This window comes from Mustela nigripes, chromosome 14 (genome assembly GCF_022355385.1).
Source record: "Mustela nigripes isolate SB6536 chromosome 14, MUSNIG.SB6536, whole genome shotgun sequence".
NCBI classification, from domain to species: domain Eukaryota; kingdom Metazoa; phylum Chordata; class Mammalia; order Carnivora; family Mustelidae; genus Mustela; species Mustela nigripes.
In genome coordinates this window covers 98,617,989-98,644,440 of record NC_081570.1, presented here as the reverse complement: position 1 = coordinate 98,644,440, position 26,452 = coordinate 98,617,989, and the positions used below count along the sequence as shown (strand labels likewise).

At 34.3% G+C, this 26,452-nt stretch overlaps 1 protein-coding gene and 1 pseudogene across 1 annotated transcript; one reads left to right on the top strand and one right to left on the bottom strand.

The window, feature by feature from the left end:
• Nucleotides 1–1,535: 1,535 nt before the first annotated feature.
• Nucleotides 1,536–2,377, bottom strand: TSHB (thyroid stimulating hormone subunit beta). Its single transcript, XM_059374337.1, has 2 exons — nt 2,216–2,377; nt 1,536–1,790 (listed from the first exon to the last, which is right to left on the bottom strand). The coding sequence occupies exons 1-2, from the start codon at nt 2,375–2,377 to the stop codon at nt 1,536–1,538; spliced, it is 417 nt and encodes a 138-aa protein (XP_059230320.1).
• Nucleotides 2,378–11,939: 9,562 nt separating this feature from the next.
• On the top strand, nt 11,940–12,930 carry LOC132002117 (large ribosomal subunit protein uL1m-like; annotated as a pseudogene).
• Nucleotides 12,931–26,452: the final 13,522 nt, after the last annotated feature.

The following is a 26,452-nucleotide window of genomic DNA, read 5'->3' as shown; positions in this document are numbered from 1 at the left end:
AAGTCATATGTGATTAGTGCCAGTTAGGTTTGAACATCAGACATTTTACTCATTAGTCAGAGATCTAGTTTGATACACAGGTTTTAGAGGGGATGTTATAGTCCTGCAGCTTTAAGTGATCATGTTATCGTGTGATATGAGAACCCAAACTTCCAGATTAATATTTAAAGACTATGTAAATATCAACCTCAAATATTAAGGTAAGCATAATGTGGACCCCTGACTTGGTATATAGATGTACAACTATTCCCTCCCCATTGGCAGAACATGAGCTTGGCACTAACCCATTGACATTACCATCTGTACAAACATACACACACACACACACACACACACACACACACACAGGGGGGGGAGGAGGGAGAGAAAGAGAGCTACACACACTATGTACTGAATGCATGTAGACATTTACAAGATGCCCCTTTGAATTCAGCCAGTGACTGTGGGATACAGCAAAGCCAACCATTCCAGCTGATAATTGATTTTTACCCTAATGGTAGCAGTTTAGACAGAGAGAAATGGGCAAATATAGGATAAATCATCTTTTTGAGGTCAAGTCTGCAGGGCACTAGGTCTGTCTCACTTCACACATCTATTGAAACTATGAAAGAGTACCTAAGGAAGGAAGAAAAAAAATAAACAGCCACTTACCAAGTGCATTTGCTGGAAAATAGTGTTTCAATATTATGAAGGTTTAAATTAGAATTTAGGATGATTCTATGCTATTTAATCCCTTAGCACTCTCCCCCATCCCTAAAGTCTTTCATAACCATACTAATTTTTCAGGACATCAAAAGCCAACGCAGCACAAGTTGCTTTTGGTATAAATACTGAGAAGTGTCTCCTATTACTTGAAAGAATACAAAGGATTTAGACTTCCACATGTAAAATGATCATGGCCTCTTTTCTAGGCTTTTGGGGTATGACTTTCATAAGTCAGTTGACCCATCAGAGTAATTAAATTAAAGAGAACAGTTTTTAGAATAGAATATACCATCTGCTGAGTTTTGGTTAAGATCTATCCTGTGCATTTGAGTAACTAGAATAAAGTGTTATGTTGCAGATTTCACATATTTTTTACCCTCCATGTCCTCTCCAGTCCTGCTTCTAGTTTGTGGAAGCAAATGTCTCCAGTACACTGACGCTCTGTGTTGCGTCAGTTTCTGATCACGTTACACTTATAACTCTGCAACATCCTTATATCCATTTTCTATGTCAAGACAAACCTCATGTCATGGTCTTCTGTTAAAGAAAGCCAACTCAAGCCTGCTTTTCGCTAGTATTTCATATCCCTCTTTGCCATTTTACCTGCACTGTGCCCTTTCATGTGGAAACTGTCCCTCATGTGAATTCATATGGCTTTCACTCACCTTTTCTTCTAAAGCCAATAGGTTCTCTGATGCATGTGTGGGTATGGGTTTGGGTGAAATAGTACTTAAAATGTATACAATGTGTTGTGAAATATATTGACATTTTATTAATTTTATTCCAGGTGAACACATTTAACTGAATTGCAAGTTACATCACTATAGAAGTTAGATAGAAAATCCCACCACATAGGACTTCTGAGGTTTGGTACAATAGTTTGTCTTGATGGCCTCATGTATACAGTCACTGTAATCAGTATTACACTTGCCACACTTACAGCTTACAGCTACGGGGTAAGAGAAATAGGGAGTGACATGGCGTGGGCATCCTGGTATTTCTACAGTCTTGTACATGAAGTCTCTATATGTACAAACATCCTGGGACAGAGCATATTTGGGAAGAAAGAGTTTGCCATTGATATCCTGAGGAAAGAACAGAACAGAAAAGGGAGCATAATGTTAATTCACTTATATTCCTTTGACACAAATAAGACTGAGGGAGGATTCCTTAGTCCCATTCCCCAGTACCAATTCAACATATTCACACTGAATCCTTTATCACACACACACACACACACACACACACACACACACACACACACCTTCCTTTTATCCTTGATCATGAGAACAATATAAGGTTTAAATAAATTCTGGGAGTAAAATCTGTACCAATTGTGTTAAGTAGATCCATATAATATTGTAACCTGGGGGCTCTACCTCTAAGGAGCCAATAACCATTAGATTTAGGAAATAAGGTTGTTATTTATCTCATTTCCTTTCTGGATAGAAATGGACTGAGTCTAGGTTTACCTAATTTACAGCCAAAAGAAGTGAGATGAACTACATACCCGTGTCATACAATATCCAGCACAGATGGTAGTGTTGATGGTTAGGCAATAAGCACACTCTTTCTTTTCGACATGCATCGTATACTCAGTTGGAAAACAAAAAGACATTACTTGCCCACACGCAAGGCCAAAAAGCATGGACATCAGGTAGATAGCAGTCATGCTAAATCAAAGAAAAAATTAAAGAATCTATTATATATATCCTTTAGGACATATAGAAGGGACTTTTTTTCATTTTATTTTATTTTATTTTTTCAGTGTTCCAGCAATTCATTGTTTATGCAGCACACCCAGTGCTCCATGCAATATGTGCCCTCCTTAATACCCACCACTGAGCGAAAATGTGTGTGTGTGTGTGTGTGTGTGTGTGTAAATATTTGTAGCTATTGAATGCCTACTTCATTCTATGCCCTATGTTGGGTGCTTTTGCATAGTTAATACTCTTAGTAACCTTTCTTTATGAATTTAGATGTGACTATGAGCCACATACCTCATAACGTAGGAACTCACATAGTAAAAGTCCTACTTGCAAGTGCCACTTAGCAACACTGGGCAGTGAAAAGGAAAGCCTGAAACATCACAAAAGAACAGTGGCAGAGACACATAATGTCAACTAAGTGTAAAACAATTCACTCCGTGGAAAAAATCCAAATACCTGCCTCTAATTATAAGAAGTCTGCTAAAAGTGAGACCTGAGTAGGGTCTTTCTCAGAATTGTAATTTTCTAAAAACTTTAGTTACTTAACTTAAAAGGCCAACAAACTGATTATAATCAGAAAGCCTAAAGAAACCTAGAAAAAGTATAATCCAACTTCATTACCATCTCAGCACAAATCATCTTGCATATAATTTTATCCAATGTCTACAAAGGAAGACAAGACAAAGCTGCAGAACACTCAGAATAGGTCAACTAAAATTGCCACTGGTGATTTAGATAAAGGGCTAACCCAGAAATCTAGAAACTCCCCTTTTTACAACCCTGAGAATATTCTTTGATGGTTGAAAGAAGTGGAGTTGGACAAATAAAAATTATTTTACTAAGAAAATGTATGGAATGTATTATCTTAAAAAAAAACTATAGAAGCAAAAAATACAGGTTGACACAGAGAAATACTATGAAGGACATACCCACTGTGGGTTAGCCAGGAAAAGTAGAGTAAGTTTTGGCTGCATGGATGACAACAGAGGGTCCATTGTGCGTCAGACAGAGGAGAATATGTATCTCAATAGAACCTGTGTAATGAATAGTTTGTTCAATATCAATTGATTATTATAATGAGCTGGGTAATATTATTATGACTAATGGTAGATAAATTAGATAAATATATCCTGAGCATTTGAACCAGGCAAAGAGAAATATAAAATGGATAAGCTATGGTCCTTCACATCAAGGGCTGACAATCTAAGCAGAGGAGGTAAGTATGAGCACTAATAAGAAAAATACTGTTCTAAGTGCTCTGAAAGAATAAAATTATGACTCTGAGACACAAAATTATCAAAAATTTCTCTGTATAAACAAGAAAGTGAAGTAATACAGTAAAATATTTTCCTGGTTAACTCCTTTAGATAAAATGTTGCATATTGAAGTATTCTTCAAAATTTTTTGTATTTCAATTAAAGAGAAAAATATAAGAATCCCTTTGCTCATGGAAACTGGCTTTTTCAAGTGCTTCACAAATGTGAGGTCCCTCTATGGACAGAATTGATTTCATTATTTTAGAGCCATAGACCTAGAGGATCCTCTAAAAATGACAGAAAATACTCAGCCATCATGATCATATGGTTCTTGCCTCTCTAGCCAGCCAACTACTGGGTTTTTGCATAAAAATAATTAATTCACATATTTTAGCTCTGTAATTCTACATAAAATAGATGTGTGGTGATCTAGTGTAGAGTCCTCGAGTTAAGGAATAGAATTCTATTTCAAGATCTCTCATGAAGCTATTAGAAATTGGCTAAAATAATTTAATCTGTCTGGGCCTTATTTTCTCATCTGGAAAACACAGAGGGACAAGTAAACCCAACCCTATTTTTCTTATTATGTTAGTCACCATAGAGTAGTGCATAATTAGTTTTGATGCAGTGTTCAATCCTTCATTATTTGCGTATAACACCCAGTGATCATTACATGTGCCCTCCTTAATATCCATCACTGGGCTTGCCCCCCTTCCTTCTGAAACCCTCAGATTGTTTCCTGGAGTCCATAGTCTCTCGTGGTTCATCTCCCCCTCTGATTCCCCTCCCTTCAGGTTTCTCTTCCTATTTTTAATTATAGGATAAAACACCATTTTAGAATTTTTACCCATTGTTATCATATTCATTATGGATACTACATTTTTTCAAAGTTCCTCTTTGTAAATGTAAAACCCTAAACTTACAAAAGGAAAAACTAGAAGTGCTGAATTACTAACAATATTGGCTGTATAATTTTGTGGATACAAAGAAAGTAAGAATTATTCTTTCCCCTTTGTTGCAAATAATAAAACTTTACCTACATAATCTTTCTGAGCCCCAATTTCCTCATCTATAAAAGGAGGGTTTAGAACCAGAAGATGATTGAGAGGGTCTTTTCAGACAAACAGATTGTGATTCTCTGTGATAAATTAGTATTGGGTCCCTATTCTGTAAGAGTCAGTCGTCTGTCTTACTTGTGGAGCATAAGGAATAATATGGAGGGCATTAGGAGAAGGAAAGGAAATGTCAGTTGGGAGAAATTGGAGGGGGAGACAAAGCATGACAGTCTGTGGACTCTGAGAAACAAATTGAGGGTTTTGGAAGGAAGGGAGAGGGGGATGGGGGAGACTGGTGGTGGGTGTTAAGGAGGGCACGTATTGCATGGAGCACTGGGTGTGGTGCATAAACAATGAATCTTCGAACACTGAAAAAATAAAATAAAATTTTTTTAAAAAGACTCAATGATCTAGAATTCTGCTTCTAGATTTCATTATAATTATGTGTAGAGCAACTTAATATCTTTTGCCTTCATTTTTGCATATGCTCCTTCCTAAAATCATAAAAAGAATAAAACAATATATGTGAAGTTCTTGGAATGGTATGGAAGAAAGCCTAGTAATGATATAACACTATATAAATCAGTATTAGTTAATAATTCCCTATATTATCTGCCATAATTTCCCCTTTATTGTCACCTGGACTCTAATCTCTGCAATTTAATTGTCTCTTTTAAAATCATGAGAAATGATTTATTTAGAACCTAAATACAGAAGACCCTAATATGATACGATTTCAGGCCCTGAATAATGAGATTCCTTTTTCAGTGGCATGACCATCTGTCTACACTTTCAACATTTTTCTTTATTATATCTTCTTTCCTTTGCCATTTACCCTACCTTACCCTCCTTTCCTCCTTTTTTTGCTCTTACTACCTTCATTCTTAATAAACACATTGCTCTCTCTTCTTCTAATTTTCTTTGCCAATCTTTTCTCACCAAATTCCTTACTATGCTATGAAAAGAATCAATTGTCCACCCTATGAGCAATCCAGGAGCTTCTAAACTAAAACAATATATCTTTCTGGAAACCAAAATGTACTATAAGGCAGGGAACATACATTAGACACTACCCAAAGTGAATTTACTATAAGTTCTCACAGAAGTATATAATCATCAAAGATAGCCATTAGTAATTGACAGATTTTAATATACAGACAATTTAATTGATGAAAATGTTGAAATCAAAATATGAATAGAAAGAGAAGGCCAGGTACATCAATTAGCCTTCATTAGGGAATTGACCAGTTATTCCTCTTATTTTAAGTCAATGAAATTTTTCTTTTCTTTATATAGCTCACCTACCTTTACTCACCACTGAACAACTTTGGAGAAATAATTGGAGTTCTTAGATTCTATAGAAGCAAATTACCACTTATCATTTGCCATTTTTGAATATCAACTAAAATGGTGAAAATGAAAAAAAATAATTAGAATAAGAACATTTCATTTCACAAAGCCTTCTCAGTGTAGACACCTACCTTACTTTGCACTGGGGAGCTGATCGTATAATGACCCAGACTAAAAGCTCTTGGTTCATTTTATACCCTTCAGGATAAATCCTCTCTGATCTCCTTGTTTATATAATTGAGTTTGAATTACTGCTTTCTTATCTGAAAAAACATCAATTGAAAATTCATACTGAACCCCAAATAAAATGTGTTTAAACAAACAATTTCACAACATACTCCTCTGGAAACTCTGACATTATTACAGCATGAATTTTCCTCTCTCCTATTTCAAAATAAAATTACCCTTTTAAATGTATCCTTTATAAATATTAGCAAAGGATATACACAGAAGGAGAAAAAAAAACTCAACATCATCTAGTAAGTCTTGGGAATAAAGAACTTATTTCGGGCTTGAATGTCCCAAATTTTGCCTAAATGCTCATTTACAGATATATAAAATTATTGCTTACCTATAAAACAAGGGCAATTTTCAATGGAAACCCGGGCAAATAGCATATGTATTGCTAAATAAAACGAAAAAGAAATCATTAATATTTTGTTGTTCTCAAAACATTTTATTTTATTGTTTTATCTTTGGATTTGAAAAAATAATAAATAAAATTTTCATGTGTGAAAGAAGAGTCATTTAAGTAAATGACCAAATCTGACAAGATGTCAAACTGATCTGAAATCAAATCCTGGCTCTGCCATCTACTCTGACATTAGCATATTTGAACTTTATTTCAGTTTTGTCACCTATTTAAAGGCAGTATCAGCATCTATGTAAAACACTTAACACAGCATCTGCATATAATAAGTGCTTAATAAGTGATAGCTAATTTAATAATTCAACACTTATTTGTTTAGTAACTATTTAGTCAGAAAGCCTAGTATGTAACAGACCGTCATTATATATGTTTAATACATAAATGGCTGAGGGAGTACATGAATAAATAATTACTGAATTTTTTAAAACCACATATACTTTTCTCCATTTCCATGGCTATAACTCAGTTTTACTTCTTTCAATCCATTTTCCTCTCTGTGCAATGTAATATGACAAAAGTTCAATGAGAATTTTCCACTGCCCTCAGAAAAAAAGTCCAAACTCCTTAGTATCATTTACAAATCCCTTAGAATCTATCTTACCTCTCTGATTTTATCTGTTACCCCTCCCCCTATCTTCACCACCCTTCCTCCACTTTTTAAGTTCTTCAGCCAAACAAGATGGAATTCCTCAAATTTGTCACTTTCTTTCTTGCCTCCAAGCCCTTTCATATGTCATTCTCTCTGTCTAGAACATCTGCCTGATGCCCCACTCCATGCCTCATCTCACCTAATTCCTACTCATCCTTCATTAGTTAACTGAGAAAGCAGACCTTCTGGAAAGTCCTCTCTTGATTCCCCAAGGCCTTCCTCATGGTTAGTGGTTTTAAAAGAATTAGAGAAAATAATAGAACCTCTGCCACATGGAAGATACTCAATAAATCACAAGTACTATTCTTGATTATTGACAACCCCATTGATTTTCATTTATCCTAGTCTTTATCAAAAGTTAATGAAAAAAATGAAAGATGGTTAGATGAGTCTCCCTGGAGGTGACATGGAGAATTCAAGGTAGAATCTGGTATATGTACCAGGAATACTCATTCCAAAGGTCTCCAAATCTCAGAAATATAAGTTACCTTGCAGCAAGAGAAAAACTCTGAAAATAGGAAAAGTGGAAATAAAGATACCAAACTTAACCTGCTTCATGTGATTCCAAGCATGTTAAGACAGGAGTATACAGGGAAAAAATGAGGGTTGCTGGAGGGGAGGGAGGTGGAAGGGATGGGGTGGCTGGGTGATGGGACACCTGGGAGAGTATGTGCTATGGTGAGTGCTGTGAATTGTGTAAGACTGATGAATCACAGACCTGTATCCCTGAAACAAATTATCCATTATATGTTCATTTTAAAAAAGAGTACAATAACTGGGAACATTAGATGTTTTTTTTTTTCTAGTAGAAGTAGTACCTCTGTTGTACCAATTATTGATTCAGAAACTCAGTTACTAGCACATTTACATACATACCCCTGAGAAATATATACACCTATATCAGAACTGATATAAACTTGGCCTATTACTTTAAAAACTATTAAAATATATCATATATTTAGGTAATTATTTTCTTTTCAAAGGGAATATCATGTATAGGATCTCATACTCTTAAAACAATCCAGGCAGACTGAACTTTCACTTCTGGCCCAGATTTACTATCTCATCTAAGATAACTGTAAGCAGGACAAAATATATGAAACAATGCTGTACATACAGTGGACATTAGGCAGCAACAACAACAAAAGTGCTTCCAGAGAGACAGAAAACAAACAAGAGAACTACAGCTTACTGCCTAAAGAAAGTTTCTGGCAGGTGGTACAGGGAGATGTACTATTTATGGCTGAGGACAGAACTATCCCTAAATTGAGGAGATGGACTTGGGAATCCATGGAATCCAAGGTCTTAAGAGTCACAGAGAGGAATATTGGAGAGGAGAAAACTACACACAGAATTCTGGAGATCTGCAGAGGATCTCTTCAGTATTCAGCTGAAAATGAAAAACTCATGCATGTAAGAAAATCAGATGAGGCTAGGAAAAGAAATATCTAAAAGGATTAAAGAGAACAGTCCTGGGATTCACACAGGGATAGGCACAGTGCTTGTATCTACCAGCAACAGTGAAAAATCTCCTAATTCGTGGGAAATCAGGTAGTAACATCAGAAGGGTTTTGCATCAATTAGGGGGAAATTAGCCCTCAACTAAGTGCTGCCTAAAAAAGCTTAAAAACAAGAACTAAAAGGATCAACTGTTTGCAAGTAATATAACCATCAGTGAACAAAGCTGAAGAATATTTATAGGAATGCAACAATATTTGGAACCAAAGAAAGTATAATCTCTAATATGTGGCATTTATTTAAAAAGTTAGTAGTCAGGCAAAGTAGCAAGAAAACACAATTCATAATGAAAAGGAAATTAATTAATTGAAATTGACCCAGCAATAGTATAGATAACAGAATTAGATCAAAAGAAACAAAACAAACAAACAAACAAACAAAAATCAAAACATGACCCTACTAAAGGAATACAAAATTTTCCAGTAACTAATCCCAAAGAAATAGAAATTTGGGAGTTACCTGAAAAACAATCCAAAATAATTATTTTAAGGAGATTCAGGAAGATTCAAGGGAATGTAGGCAATTCAATGAACTCATGAAAAAGCAAGAAGCTTAACAAAGACACAGAAATAATAGAAAATAACCAAACAAGGGTTCTGGAATTGAAGAATCTGTAAATCATATTGAACTCTAGTATGTAAGTTAGAAGGGAACTGCTGAAAAAAATTTCGTTAATGGATACACAATATATAAATTGGGACACCAAAACATAAAATGAGGGAAGTAAGTAAATATGCAGAACTTTTTATGCAAATGAAGTAAAGTTGTCAGCTTAAAAAGACAATTACAAATATTGGATATTTTATATAAGTGTCACGGTAATCACAAAAACCAGTAATAGATATACAAATAATAAAAAGAAAAGAACTAAAGCATACCACTATAAAAAATCACCAATTCACAAAAAAAGATGACAAGAGAAGGAAAGGGGGACAGAAAAAGAACTAAATGAGAAAGCAATTAACAAAGTGGAGATAGTAAGGGCTTATCTATCAATAATCACTGTAAATCTAAATGGTTTAAATTTTCCAATTAAAAGACACAGAGTAGCTGAATGGAAAATAAAAAAGAAGAAAAAGACCAATGATAGGCTGCCTATAAGAGATTCACTTAAGCTTTAAGGACATTCATAGGCTAAAAATGAAGGGATGGAAAAAGACAGTCCATGCAAATGAAAACCAAAAGAGAGCAGGAGTAGCTATACTTATGTCAGAAAAAGTAAACTTTAAGTCAAAACTATAACAAGAAACAAAGAAGGCCATTATGTGATGATAAAGGGGTCAATCAAAAGTATATAACAATTGTAAATATATATGCATCCAGCATCAGAGTACCTAAATACATTAAACAATAAAAAACAGATCTGAAGGCAAAAATAAACAGTAATACTTGAAGGCATCAAAATCCTTGAGGATAACACAGGCAGCAACTTCTTCAGCCTTAGGCACAGCAACTTCTTCCTAGAAACATCGCCATAGGCAAGGGAAGCAAGGGCAAAAATGAACTATTGGGATTTCCTCAAGATCAAAAGCTTTTGCACAGCAAAGGAAACAGTCAACAAAACCAGAAGACAACTGACAGAATGGGAGAAGATATTTGCAAATGACATACCAGATAAAGGACTAGTATCCAAAGTCTATAACGAACTTATCAAACTCAATACCCAAAGAACAAGTAATCCAATCAAGAAATGGGCAGAAGACATGAACAGACATTTCTGCAAAGAAGACAGACAAATGGCCAACAGACACATGAAAAAGTGCTCCACGTCACTAGACATCAGGGAAATACAAATCAAAACCACAATGAGATACCACTTCACACCAGTTAGAATGGTTAAAATTAACAAGTCAGGAAACAACAGATGCTAGTGAAGATGCAGAGAAAGGGAAACCCTCCTACACTGTTGGTGGGAACGCAAGCTGGTGCAGCCATTCTGGAAAACAGTATGGAGGTTCCTCAAAAAGTTGAAAATGGAGCTACTCTAAGACCCAGCAATTGCACTACTGAGTATTTACCGCAAAGACACAAATGTAGTGATCTGAAAGGGCATGTGCACCCCAATATTTATAGCAGCAATGTCCACAATAGTCGAACTATGAAAAAAGCCTAGATGTCCATCAGCAGATGAATGGATAAAGATGTGGTGTATATGTATATATATACATATACATATATACACACACATATATACATACAATGGGATATTATGCAGCCATCAAAAAATGAAATCTTGCCATTTGCAACAACATGGATGGAACCAGAGGGTATTATGCTAAGCAAAATAAGTCAGTCAGAGAAAGATTATCATATGATCTCACTCAATGAGGAATTTGAGAAACAAGACAGAGGATCATAGGGAAAGCGAGGGAAAAATGAAACAAGGCAAAGAGATTCTTAATCTCAGGAAACAAACTGAGTGTTGCTGGAGTAAAGGTGGGGTGGGAGGGGTGCAGTGGCAGGGTGATGGACATAGGGAAGAGTATGTGCTATGGTGAGTGCTGTGAATTGTGTATAACTGAGGAATCACAGACCTGTATCCCTGAAACAAAGAATATATGTTAATAAACAAAACAAAATGAAACAAATAGCAATACAGTGACAATAGGAAACTTAAATACCCCACTTTCAAAAATGGATAGATCATCCAGACAGAAAATCAATACAGAAATAATGGACTTGAACTATAAGCTGGACAAAACAGACCTAACAGACATATATATGTACACAACATTTCGTTCAACAGCAGGAGAATACACATTCTTCTCAACCACGTGCAGAACATTCTCCAAGATATAACATATTTTATGTCACAAAACAAGTGTTAACTAATTTAAGAAGACTGAGATCATAACAAACATCTTTTCTGCCCACTAGAAATCAATAATAGGAGAAAAACTGGAAAATTCACAAACAAGTGGAAATGAAACCATACACTCCTGAACTGCCAATTGGTCAAATGAGTGAAAAAAATCTTTAAACAAATGAAAATAAAAACACATCATATCAAAACTTACTGGATACGGAACACAATCCAGAATGGTCAACATGGTGATCACTGTAAGATGCCTTGGTAGAGTCTTGATACATCATCAAAAGCATAGTCTTTCCAAGATGGCTTATCAGATACCTCTTTATCCTTGTTCTGTATACATTCAGGGGCCCAGCAGACATTTTGCTGCTGCTACAAAGCCTGCAAAGAAAACAAAAAAAATGTGTGAAAGACAAAGTATCAAGTGAGAAAAAAAGATGAGATTGAAAGAATAAAGTCATACTCCTTTATGGAAGGTGAACCTGAAGATGATGTCTACTTAAAGCACTTATATCCAAGGCAGATATATGAGGTGGAGAAAGCTATTCAGTTACTTAAGAAATTTAAAATTCCAGACTTTACTAATCCAAAGCAAGGGAATTTATCTTGATTTGACACTGGATATGGCACTGGAAAAGAAGAAAAAAGTGGAGCCATTTGCTAGTGTTCTTTGTTTGCCATACCCATTCGTTTCAGAAATCAATAAAGTTCTGTATTTACAGGGAATGCATCAGAGATTAAAATAGCAGAAGAACATGTAACTACATTTTCAGGAAGAATTAATCTGATTCAGAAGATTTTGGATGATGAAATTCAATCAGACTTTTATGTAGCTGTTCCAGAAATAATGCTGAAGCTTAATCCATTAAAGGAAAAGCTGAAAAAAAGATTTCCAAAACTAACTCGAAATTCCATTGGCTGTGACATCCCCAAAATGCTTGAAATATTTAAAACAGGACATGAAATTAAGGTAGATGAAGAAAGGGAGAACTTCCTCGAGACCAAAATAGCAACCCTGGATATGCCAAGTGACTAGATAGCTGCAAATCTGCAAGCAGTAAACAGTGAAGTTTGTAAGCATAGACCAATTTGGGACCTTTCATGGTACAAGCTTTCCTTTGTGGTTTAACAAGTGAAAGTTTGTTACTAAAGATCAAGCCAATGTTGCCTAAAGAAATAGAAACCAAAGAAAGTAACAGAGAAGGTGCCAAAAATATTACATTATGAAATTATTTTCAGTGGATTAAGAAGCAACAGGGAAAATGATAAAACTATATCATTTCTACAAAAAAAATGTCTTCTGGATACAGGAAAAGTAGGTCTAAGAGGAAAGTTATAGTGATAAATGCCTACATTAATGAAAAGATATTAAATACACAACTTACAACTATACCTCAAGGAACTAAATAAAGAAGAACAAAGCCCAAAGCTAGAAGGAAGAAAATAATAACTTTTAGAGCAGAAATAAATGAAATAGAGACTAGAAAAAAAAATAAAAAGAAAAACCAATTGAAATCAATGAAACTGGGGCACCTGGTGCCTCAGTTGTTAAGCCTTTAGCTCAGGTCATGATCTCAAGGTCCTGGGATTCACCCCCTAGTCAGGCTCCCTGCTCAGCGGGAAGCCTGCTTCTCCCTCTCCCAATCCCCCTGCTTGTGTTCCCTCTTTGACTGTGTCTCTGTCAAATAAATAAATTATATCTTAAAAAAAAAAGAAATCAATGAAACTTGAGAGTTGAGTTTTTGAAAACATAAACAAAATTGACAAACCCTTAACTAGGCTCACCAAGAAAAAAAGAGAGATGACACAAACAGTAATTACAAAAACAAACAAACAAAACAGTAATTACAAATGAAAGGGGAGACATTATAACTGACAACGGAAATGCAAAAGACCACAAACCAACAAATCAGATAACCTGGAAGAAATGGATAAATTACTGGAAGCATACAAGTTACAGTATACAGTATACAGCATACAGTAATAGAAAATCTGAACAGACCAATAACAAATAAGGAAATGGAATCAGTAATTGAAAATCTCCCAATGATAAAAGCCCAGATGGCTTCACTGGTGAATTCTACCAAATATGTAAAGAAGAATTAATATCAATCCTTCTTAAATTCTCCTCAAAACCAGCACTACCCTGACACCAATCTAGACAAGGACACAATAAGACAAGAAAATGATAAGTCAACATCCCTGATTAACAAAGAAGCAAAAATCCTCAAAGAAATGTTAGCAAACCAAATTAAAGAGCACACTGAAAGGATTATACACCATGATCAAGTGTAATTTATCCTTGGGATGTAAAGATGGTTTAACATATAGAAATCAATCAGTGTTAATCTATTAACAAAACGAAGGCTAAAAATCACATGATCATCTCAATAGAAGCAGAAAAAGCAATTTGACAAAATTCAACATTCTTTCATGATACAAACTCTCAACAATTTAGATATAAAAGGAATGTATTTCAACATAATAAAGGTCATTTATCACAAACCCACAGCTAACATCATGCTTAATGGTAAAAAATCAGAGATAAAACATCGAAAACATTATTGTCAAGTCAATAAAGTACTGGAAGTCTTAGCCACAGCAATTAGTAAAGAGAAAAAAAATAAAGACATCCAAATCAGAAAAGAAATAAAATTACCTGTTTGTAGATGACATAATCTAATATATAGAAAATCCTAAAGTCTCTACCAAAAATGTATTAGAATAATGAATTCAGTAAATTTGCCAGATATAAAATCAACACACACAAGTCACTTGCATTTCTATACACTAATAATAAACTCTCTGAAAGAAAAATTAAGAAAGCAATTCCATTTAAAATAGCATCAAAAAATAACAGAATACTTAGGAATAAATTCAAACATGGAGGTGAAAGACCTATATGCTAGAAACTATAAGACGCTGATGAAAGCAAATGAAGAAGTCACAAATTAATGGAACAATCTTGTGTTCATGGGTTAGAAGAAATAATGCTGTTAAAATGTCCATTTACCCAAATTATTCTACAAAATCAATGCAATCTGTGTCAAAATTCCAATGGCACTTTTCACAGAAATAGAAATGATCCTAAAATTTGTACAAAACCACAAAAAACTGAAACACTAAAGCAACTTTGAGAAAGAGAAACAAAGCTATAGGCATCACACATATTGATTTTAAACTATATTACAAAGATACAGTAATCAAAACAATATGATACAGATATTTTTTAAAAAGCACATATAACAGTGGAACAGAACAGGGAGCCCAGAAATAAACCCATGTGTATAGGGTCAACTAATCCTTGACAAGGAGGCAAGAACACACAATAGAAAAAGGATAGTCTCTTGAATAAATGATACTGAAAAAAATAGGATAGCCACATACAAAGAAATGAAGATGGATATCTTATACTATTCAAAAAAATTAAATCAGAATGGATTAAAATTTAAATGTAAGACCTGGAACTAGAATTCGTGGAAGAAAAGATAGGAAAAAGCTCTTTGATACATGTCTTAGCTATGATCTTTTGGATCTGACTCCAAAACCATAGGTAACAAAAACTGAACTAAATAAGTAGGACTCTACCAAATTTTTAAAACTTCTGCAAAGTAAATGAAACAGTCAATAAATTGACTATAGGGAACCTATAGAATGGGAGAAAATATTTGCAACCCAGGTATCTGTTAAGGAGGTAATATCCAATGTATATATAAACTTCAGAATGGGAGAACCTATAGAATGGGAGAAAATATTTGCAACCCAGGTATCTGTTAAGGAGGTAATATCCAATGTATATATAAACTCATACAACTAAATAGCAAAAAGCAAATAATATAATTTAAAAATAGACAAATGACCTGAATAGACATTTTTCCAAAGAGGGCATATAGATGACCACCAATAGGTACATGAAAATGTACCCAATATCACTAATCATTAGGAAATGCAAATCAAAACTGTGAGATATCACTCTATACCTGTAAGAAGAGCTATCGTATCCAAAAGACAAGAGATATAAAATGTTAGCAAGGATGAAGAAGAGAAAATCCTTAAATATCATTAGAATATAAATGGGTGTAACCACTATGGAAAACAGAATGGTGTTTTATTAGAAAGTTAAAAGTAGAACTAGCGTATGATACATTAATCCTAGTTCTGGATATAAATCCAAAGGAAATGAAATCAGTACCTTAAAGAAATATCTATACTTCCATGTTCAGGGAAGTATTATTCACAATAGCCAAGATATAAAAACAACCTAGGTGTTTGTCAACATATAACAGATAAAAGAGATGTGGTGTGTATATATATATATGCAGTAGAATATTATTCAGCCATAAAATAGAGGAGAATCCTGTCGTTTTAACAATATGGATGAACGTAGAAGATCTAGAAGATCTTATGGTAAGTGAAATAAGCCAAAGACAAATCCTGTATGGTATCACTTATACGCGGAATCTAAAAAGAAAAAAGAAGCCAATTTCATAGAAATAGAATAAAATGGTGGTTTCCAGGAGCTGAGGATAGAGAGAAATGGGGATATGTAGGTCAAAGTGTATGAAGTTTCAATTATAAGAAGAATAATTTCTGAGGGTCTCCATTACAGCATAATGGGTATAGCTAATAATACAGTATTGTAAATATTTGAAAGTTGCTGATAGTGGGTGTTAAGAATTCTCAATACATAATAAAAAAAAAAAAGACTTAACTATGTTAGATGATGGTTGTATTAATTATCTGGATCTTGGTAATTATTCCACAATGTGTGTATGTGTGTGTGTGTGTGTGTGTGTGTGTGTGTAAGATCATCATGTTGTATAATTTTAACATATATAATTATTTTGTCAATTATTCTTCAATATATAAAGTTAGGGAAAAGATACTATAACTAATTTCCATATATTCAAGTAGTTAGAGGAAAGATTAGCATATAGAAACATGGAGATATAAAAGACCCAAACTGAACTTTTAAAAATGAAAACAATGGTTGTGATGGAAAATACATTTAAATAAGTTGACAGAAGAGGAGACATTGCTAAGAAAAAAATTAGTAAAGCTAAAGACATAGCAATTCAAACTCTTCTAAATAAAATACACAGAGAAAAAAAATGAACAGTAAAGATTCAGTTATGGAACAACTTCAAGATCCCCAAAATATATATAGTTGGACTCCTGAAGGTAAGGGATACAGGAAAAAAAACCCACAAAATTTGAAGATATTATGGCCAAAAAAGTTTACAAACATGATCGAAACTATAAATCTACAGATTCAAAAAGACCAGTGAGTCCTGAAAATTAAAAATGTGAAGAAAATCAAACCAAGACACATTGTAATTAAATTGCTTAAAGCCAGTAAAAAAGAGAAAAATCTTAAAAACATCTAGAGAAAAAGACACATAATGCAGAGTAGAACAAAGATAGTGACAGGAGATTTCTCACTGAAACAATCAAGTCAAACTAAAAGGCAATGGGCCATCAGCTTTAAAGTACTGAAAGAAAAAGAAAAAAAAACTATCAACACAGAATTCTTAAATCAGCAAAAATATCTCTCAGAAATGAATGGGAAACAGACACTTTCCCAGACATACACAATCACAATCTGAAAGAGTTTATCACCAACAGATCTGCAACATAAGCAGAAGGAAATGATACCAGATGGAAACCTAGACAAAAGAATAAAGAGCACTGGAAATGGTAATTACATGGGTAAAAGATTTTTGTATCATTATTTACATTTCTTTAAAAGATAATTGAATGCTTATGGAAAAAATAACAATACTATAGGGGTCATAATATATGAAAAAGTAAATTACGTAATAATAATAGCACAATGGCCAAGAGGCAAAAGTGTTGTAATGTTCTTATAACCCATGTAAAATGATATAATATCACCTGAAGGTAGGCTAAGATTAAGTTAAATATCAATGAAGACTTAATACTTAAACTATTAAAATAACAAAGAATTATAAGTATTAAGCCAAAAAAGTAAATAAAATTGAATTATAAAACATGCTCAATCCAAAAGAAGTCATAAAAAGAAGGAAAAGGTAACAGCAACAACAAATAAACAATAAAATGATGGGTCAACAATAAAAAGATGGGTCAAACAGAAAACAAGATGATAAATTTAAATCCAACCATATCAATAACTGCATTAATTTAAATAGTCTGTGGTAGGCAGAATTTCAGAAAGCCCCTAAGATTCATGACTCCTATTATGTATACTTTGTATAATTCCCTTCCCTTGAATATGGGTAGGCTCTTTTAAAAGATCAGAAACTGAAAAAGAAAGAGACTCAAAGAGATAGCAGATGCTCTCCTCTTACACTTGAAGAAGCAAACTGCCATGTTGAGGAAAGGGCCAAATGACGAGGACCTCAGAGTGGCCTCAAGGAGCTGGGAGTGACCCCTGATCATAAGCCAGAAAAAGAGGGCACCTGAGTGGCTCAGTGGGTTAAGCTGCTGCCTTCGGCTCAGATTATGATCTCAGGGTCCTGGGATCGAGTCCCGCATCGGGCTCTCTGGGGAGCCTGTGTCCTCCTCTCTCTCTGCCTGCCCCTCTGCCTACTTGTGATCTCTCTCTGTCAAATAAATAAATTAAAAAAAAAAAAGCCAGAAAAAGAGAACTTAACTCATACAGTTACTAGGAACTGAATTATACCTACAACTTGAGGGAGCTTGGAAGCAGATCTTTCCATAATCAAGCCTCCAGGTGAACGATGCAGCCCACTGGCAACTTGACGTCAGCTTTGTGAAGCCCTGAGCATAGAGCCCAGGTAGGATGCACCAGACAAGTGATCCATGTAAACTATGAGATTATAAATTTATGTTTTAAATTGCTGTTTGTGGTAATTTCTCACTCAGCAAATTAACACGTTATAAACACACCAATTAAAAGGCATAGACTGTCAGAGTGGAGGGGAAAAAAACCCTACTCAATTACATGCCACCTGTAACAAAATTACTTTAAATGAATAAACAAGGTTACAAGTTAAAAGAATATAAAATGATATACTATACTAGCATCAATCAAAAGAAAGCTGGAGTAACTATATTAATATATAGCAATATTTTAATATATATTATATGATATTAATACAATATTTCAAAGACTATTACCAGGGTTAAAAGGGTCATTTGAAAATGATAAAGAAGCTAATCTACCTAGAGTGCATGCAGTAACAAACCTTCAAATTATGTGAAACACTGATAGCACTTCAAAGAGAAATTTGCAAATCCATAATTGTAAACGGAAATTTCAACACCCCTCTCTCAATAGTTGATAGATAAGAACAGTTGATAGATAAGATAGATAGAAATTTACTAAAGATAAAGAAGATTTAGGGATGCCTGGGTGGTTCAGTGATTAAGCATCTGCATTCAGTTCAGGTCATGGTCAGCTCAGAGTCCTGGGATTGAGCCCTGCATCAGACTCCCTGCTCTGCGAGGAGCCTGATTCTCCCTCTCCCTCTGCCTGCTGCTCCCCCTACTTGTGCTGCCTCTCTGTCAAATAAATAAATAAAATCCTTAGAAAAGGTAGAGACAAAGATTTAAACATTATCCAACATTTCCTAATTGATATTTGTAGAACATTCCATCCAAAAAAAAAAAAAAACCCACATTCTTATAAAAAGATTCAAGTCATACAAAGTATAATCTCTGACAAATTAGAATTAAATTACATATAAATAATAAAAAGTTATCAAGAATAACCTCAAATATTTAGAAACTAAATAACACACTCTATATAACCCCTGGGTTGAAAAAACATTTAAAGGGAAAATTAGAAAGTATTTTGAATAGAATGAAAATTAAACATAACACATAAAAATTTGGGATGCAAGTAAAGCACTTAGAGGGAAATTTATACCACTGAATGCCTGGGAAGATAATGCCTTAGAAAAGATAATGTTCTCAAATCAATGACTTTAGCTTCCATCTTAAGAATTATAAGAACAAAATAAGCAAAGGAAAGGAAATAAAGGTTAAAAAGAAAAATCCATTAAGTAAAAAAACAAGAGTAGAAAAACATCAGTGAAACTAAAAGTTAATCACTTGAGAAGATCAATAAGATCAATAATCTTCTAGCCATACTGAAATGGAAAAAGATAAACACCTATTACTAGGATTAGAAATGAGAGAGGTGACATAACTACAGACTCTACAGGCACTAAAATCGTAAGTGGCAGGGGGCTGGCTGCCTCAGTCTTAAGAACATGCAATTCTTGATCTCAGGGTCATGAGTTTGAGCCCCATGTTGGATGTAGAGATTAGGTAAATAAAACTTAAAAAAATAAAAATAAAAAATAAAATGATAATAAGGGAGTATTATGAAGAAAAAAAATCAACAATTCAGATAAACCTGACAGATTCTATGAAAGACACAAACTACCAAAGGTAATGCTAATAAATAAATAAATAAATAAATAAATATATTAACTTGAATAGCCCTTTATTTATTAAAGAAATTGAATTTGTAGCTAAAAACATTCCCACAAATACTATTCCAGGCTCAAGTGACTTCACTAGGGAAACTCCACAAAACTTTTAAAAAAGAAATACAACAAAATTTACAGAAATACAGAAGGTAACAGACAATGGAACATTTCTCAACTCATGTGATGAGAACTACATTACCAATTGTATACAAACTCATATTCTTCAAAAATGTGAAGAGAAGGAAGTACATCACAATACATTATATGAAGCCAAGATTATCCTGATACCAGAGCTAGACAAAGACATTACAAGAAAAAAAAGGAAAAGATAGACAGTAGTAGCCTTCATGAAATTCTTCGTAAAATTTTAACAAATCAAATCAAATAATATGTAAAACGATAAAGCATGACCAAATAGAGTTTATTCCAGGAATTCAGGTTTAATTTGTATTTAATCAATGTAATTCACTATACTAACAGACCAAACAATAAAAACAATGCACTGTGAAAAACAATAAAGAGGTTTCCTCAAAAAATTAAAAATTGATATACCACATGATTCAGTAATTCCATTACTATTTACCTACAGGAAAAGAAAAAAACACTAATTTGAAAAGATACATGCACCCCTATCTTTATTGCAACATTATTTATAATAGCCAAGATATGGAAACAACCCAAGTGTCCACTGATAGATGAATGGGTAAAGAAGATATGGTATATATGTACAATGGAATACTCAGCCATTAAAAAGAAAGAGATCTTGCCATTTGCAATGTTGGTAGACTTTGAGGTTATTATGCGAAGTGACCTAAGTCAGACAGAAAAAGACAAATACCATATAACTTCACTTACATGTGGAGTATAAAAAATAAAACAAATGAATAGACAAACAAACAAACAAACAAACAGAAAAAGACCCTTAAATACAGAGAACAAACTGATGGCTGCCAGGGAGTAGGGGGTGTGAGGCAGAATGAGTGAAGGGAAGTAGAAGATACAAGCTTCCAGTTATAGAATAAGTCACAGGAATACAATGTATAACAAAAAGATAATAATCAATGGTATCATAATAGCATTATATGGTGACAAATAATAGTTATACTTGTGGTGAGGATAGCATACCTATAAATCACTTTGTATACCTGAAACTAATGTTGCATTGTATGTCAATAAATAAATAAATAAATGTTCGTCATGAGTCTTAGGAATATACAAATTAAAACTTAAGTGATGTGCTACCACACAATTCTTGGGATGTCTAAAACTTTTTAAATGACATATCAAGTGTTAGCAAGGATGTGGAACAACTGAAATTCTCACACACTGCTGGTGGAAATATGAAATGGTATCATTTGTCAAATAGGCAATTTCTTTTTTTTTAATTTTTAGTTTTTAATTTTTTATAAACATATATTTTTATCCCCAGGGGTACAGGTCTGTGAATCGCCAGGTTTACACACTTCACAGCACTCACCAAAGCACATACCCTCCCCAATGTCCATAACGCCACCCCCCTTCTCCCAACCCCCCCCCCAGCAACCCTCAGTTTGTTTTGTGAGATCAAATAGGCAATTTCTTTTTTTTTAATATTTTTATTTTTTATAAACATATATTTTTATCCCCAGGGGTACAGGTCTGTGAATCACCAGGTTTACACACTTCACAGCACTCATCAAAGCACATACCCTCCCCAGTGTCCATAACCCCACCCCACTTCTCCCAACCCCCCTCCCCCCAGCAACCTTCAGTTTGTTTTGTGAGATCAAATAGGCAATTTCTTAAAAAGTTAAACATTCACCTATATGATGACCCAGCCATTATACTCTTAGCTACTTACCCAAGAGAAGTGAAAGGACATGTTCCTACAAAGACTTGTATACATTCATAACATATTTATTTGTAAAAGCCAAAAACTAGAAACAACCCTAATGTCCATCCAAAGAGGATAAAAAATAATGACATATACATACAATGGAATATTTTTTCAATAAATAGGAATAAACTATTGATACAGTAATAACATGAATGAATCTCAAAAAATAATTATGTGAAAAAACAGACCCAAAAGAAAAAAAAGTATGTCTCCATATGATTCTGTTTAGAGGAAATTCTAGAAAATACAAGTTAATCATAAAAGAAAAAGCAAATTAGTGAGTGCCTAATATGGGGAAAGGAAGGAAGAGCAGAAAAGAGAGGTTGCAAAGGAGCAGAGAAAACTTTGAGGGGGGATGAATATATTTATTATATTGATTGTGATGTTATCTTGATTGTGATAGCATATACATATGTCAAACCCCATCAAATTGTGTCCTTTAAATATACGCAGTGTTATGGTTTGAATTGTGTACCCCAAATTTCACATGCTAAAGTCCTAACCCCTAATATCTCTGAATGTGACCATATTTGGGAAACAGGAGCATTACAAATATAATTAGATGTCATTCTGGAGTAGGGTAGTCCCCTAATCCAATATGATTGGTACCCTTATAAAAATGGGAAATCTGGACACAGACACATGGACAGGGAGAATGCCATGTGATGATTGGAATTATACTGCCACAAGGCAAAGAACTATCAGAAACTAGGACACAGACCTGGAACAGAACCCTTCCCAGTACCTTCAGAGGGAGCCTGGCCCTACTCACATCTTTTCTCAGACTTCTAGCCTCTATGACTGTGAGAAAATAAAGTTCCATTGTGTAAGCCACTCAGTTTGTGGTACTTTATTATAGCAGCCCTAGGGGAAAAATACATGCAGTTTATTGTACGTCAGCTATTCCTCAACGAACCCATTTTTAAAAATCCAGTCCGTAGGCGTGCCTGGGTGGCTCAGTGGGTTAAGCCCCTGCCTTTGGCTCAGGTGATGATCCCATGGTCCTGGGAGCCAGCCCCGCATCAGGCTCTCTGCTCCATGGAGAGCCTGCTTCCTCCTCTCTCTCTGCCTGCCTCTCTGCCTACTTGTGATCTCTGTCGTCTGTCAAATAAATAAATAAATAAATAAATAAATAAATAAATAAAATCTTAAAAAAAAAAAATCCAGTCTGTATAAAAGGTCTGTGCCCACTTCTCTGGCTTCATGTCATACAACTCACACTCTACCCATTAACACAATGTTCCCTTGAACATTCTAAATTTGTTCTTGCAACAGGACTTTTTCATTTGCTATTGTTCCTTATGAAGAGCTTTTCCACATTATCCAAATGGCTTCCTCATCAGGTCAGTTTAAAAACTACTTCCTCAGGGCACGTATTGCATGGAGCACTGGGTGTGGTGCATAAACAATGAATCTTGGAACACTGAAAAAATAAAATAAAATAACTACTTCCTCAGAAAAGCCTTCCTTCACCAACTCTACTATAGTACCTTGGACCTGTCATTTATTTTTTTAAAGATTTTATTTATTTATTTATTTGTTTGTTTGTTTATTTATTTAAAAAGAAGAAGAAGGCATGAGCAGGGGGAGGTGGAGGGGCAGAGGGAGCAGGACAAAGAGATTCCCTGCTGAGCAGGGAGCCTGACACCAGGCTCAATCCCAGGACCCTGAGAGCATGACCTGAGCTGAATTCAGATGATCAACCAACTGAGCCACCCCAAATGCCAACCCTGTCATTTTTTAATGCATTATCTCACACTTTCTATATAGAACTTAAAACTTTGATGTTTTGTTATTTGTTTACAGGTTTATTTTCTATTTCTCCCCTTCCAAATAGGATGTTAGCACCCTACATGGAGGGGATTATCTGTCCTGGTCATCACTGTATCCTTAGATTTCAAACTAGCCTATTATATATACTAGATGTTCAGTTAATATTTATTGAATGCATAAATAAATGGAAATAGATATCTTTCCCAGAGTTTATAATTAGAAACATAGAGATGTTATTAATTACTCGAATGTTCTGGATTTTTTTTTTTGCATTTTTTTTTCTTTTAAGTAGTCTCTGCCCAACATGGGTCTTTAACTCACCACCCTGAGATCAAGAGTCACATGCTTTACCAACTGAGCCAGGGGGGCACTCCAACTTCTCTGATGTTCTATAGATAGTTACAGGCAAAGGCAAGCTAAAAAGTTTCCTGATGTCCTTATATTGCATTCAAATTTTAACTCATTTTCAAAGGAAAAAAAAAAAAAAGCCACCCACAATCTTCAATTAGCTAAAGAGAGGAGCGACATTGGAATATGAATCAGACTTACTGATTTTCTAGTTTGCTCTACTTCCATAAAGTTCTAAAAATCCTGTGCAACAGTTTTTTAAAAATCAGTTTATCTATCTGAATTCTGAGTTATCAGTAAGAGTCATGTTAGAATAGTCTGCCATTTGAAGCAAAATCTGTTTATTAAACTCTTTCTAATGCTTTCTTTTAAAACAATACAGATAAATGATAGCAAGTAGAGCTGGACCTGATGTGCATGTTGATCATTTCATTATCATGAAACTCCCAAGTAGAGGGACAAAATTGATTTAATATGTATAAAAACTATGTCAATTTGCTTCTCTTTTCTGGGAACATATTAAAGCCCCTAAAATGTCAGATTTATATGAATTTACATAAGCTTCTTCCATCCATTTGAAAGCATTTTTGAAATTAAGGTTATATATAAATGTTAATAGGAATTGCTAGCATCTTCAGTAATAATATTCATAGTGTTATAAAGTCAGATCAGTATCAAGTTTTCTTTCCTGAAAACTTATCCATTGATCCCTTAGTGTAATATCATTCACTCTATTTTTGTTACTTTATATAAACTCTGGGTAATTAGATATTATTTCTCTGGCTGAATAATATGAGCAGTATTAACTGTACTCATAACAACATGTGCAGCCATTTCCTAACAGCTAACCAACAATATTAATCAACAATGTTAACACTAATTTTGGGTTATTAACATTGCCAAAAATTATTTCAACATTTCCTCATCTTTGTTTAGTACACCTTTTATTTTAAAAGAAGTTCATGATATTTTATATGAAAAAATCAGTAAGATTCTATTAGCAAATTAATCTACAGTAGCCAAGAAATAATAAACAGTGCAATTAACTTCTTCGCTACATGTGTGTATAAAACAACTGAAGTGAGAGAAGCTAGACACAAAAGATCACATATGGTGCAACTCCATTTATCTAAAATATACAAAATAGGTAAATCCATAAAGACAGGGCACTCTGGCAGTTATTAAGAGCTTTAGGGAGTGGGAATGGGGAATAACAGCAAGTGGGTATAGCAAATGGATATTCTTTTGGGGTTATGAAAATGATTTGGAACTAGATAAAGGTAGTGATTGCACAACATTTTTTACAGAACAAAAACAAGCAATCCTAAAATTTGTATTTCAAGCATTCTTGAAAAAGAAAAGCAGACCTGGAGGCATCACAATTCTGGACTTCGTTATATTAAAAAAGCTATAGTGACTGGAAGACAGTATGGAGGTTCCTCAAAAAGTTGAAAATGGAGCTACCCTATGACCCAGCAACTGCACACTGGGTGTTTTCCCTAAAGATACAAATGTAGTGATCTGAAGGGGCATGTGTACCCAAATGTTTATAGCAGCAATGTCCACAATACTCAAACTATGGAAAGAACCTAGATGTCTATCAACAGATGAATGGATAAAGATTATACACATACACACACACACACACACACACACACACACACACACTCTGGAATACTAGGCAGCCATCAATAAGCCCCAAATCCTGTCATTTGGAATGACGTGGATGGAACTAGAGGGTATTATGCTGAGTGAAATAAGTCAATCAGAGAAAGACAATTATCATATGATCTCTCTGATATGAGGAATTTGAGAGGCAGGGCAGGGGCTCATGGGGAGTAGGGAGGGAAAAAAATGAAACAAGATAGGATCTGGAGGGAGACAAACCATAAGAGACTCTAAATCTCATGAAACAAACTGAGGGTTGCTGGGGGAGGGGGGTAGGGATGGGGTGGCTGGGTTATGGACATTGGAGATGGTATGTGCTATGGAGTGCTGTGAAATGTGTAAGCCTGATAATTGAAGACCTGTATCCCTGGGACAAATAATACATTGTATGTTAATTTTTTTAAAAGCCATAGTGATCAAAACAATATGGTACTATCCAAAAAAATAGACACATAGATCATGAAACAGAATAGAAAACCCAAAATAAATCTAAAACTATATGGTCAATTAAACCTCAACATAGCAGGAAATATCCAGTGGGGAAAAGACAGTCTCTTCAACATGTGGTACTGATAAAACCTGACAGAAACATGCAAAAGAATGAAACTGGACCATTTTCTTACACCATACACAAAAATAAATT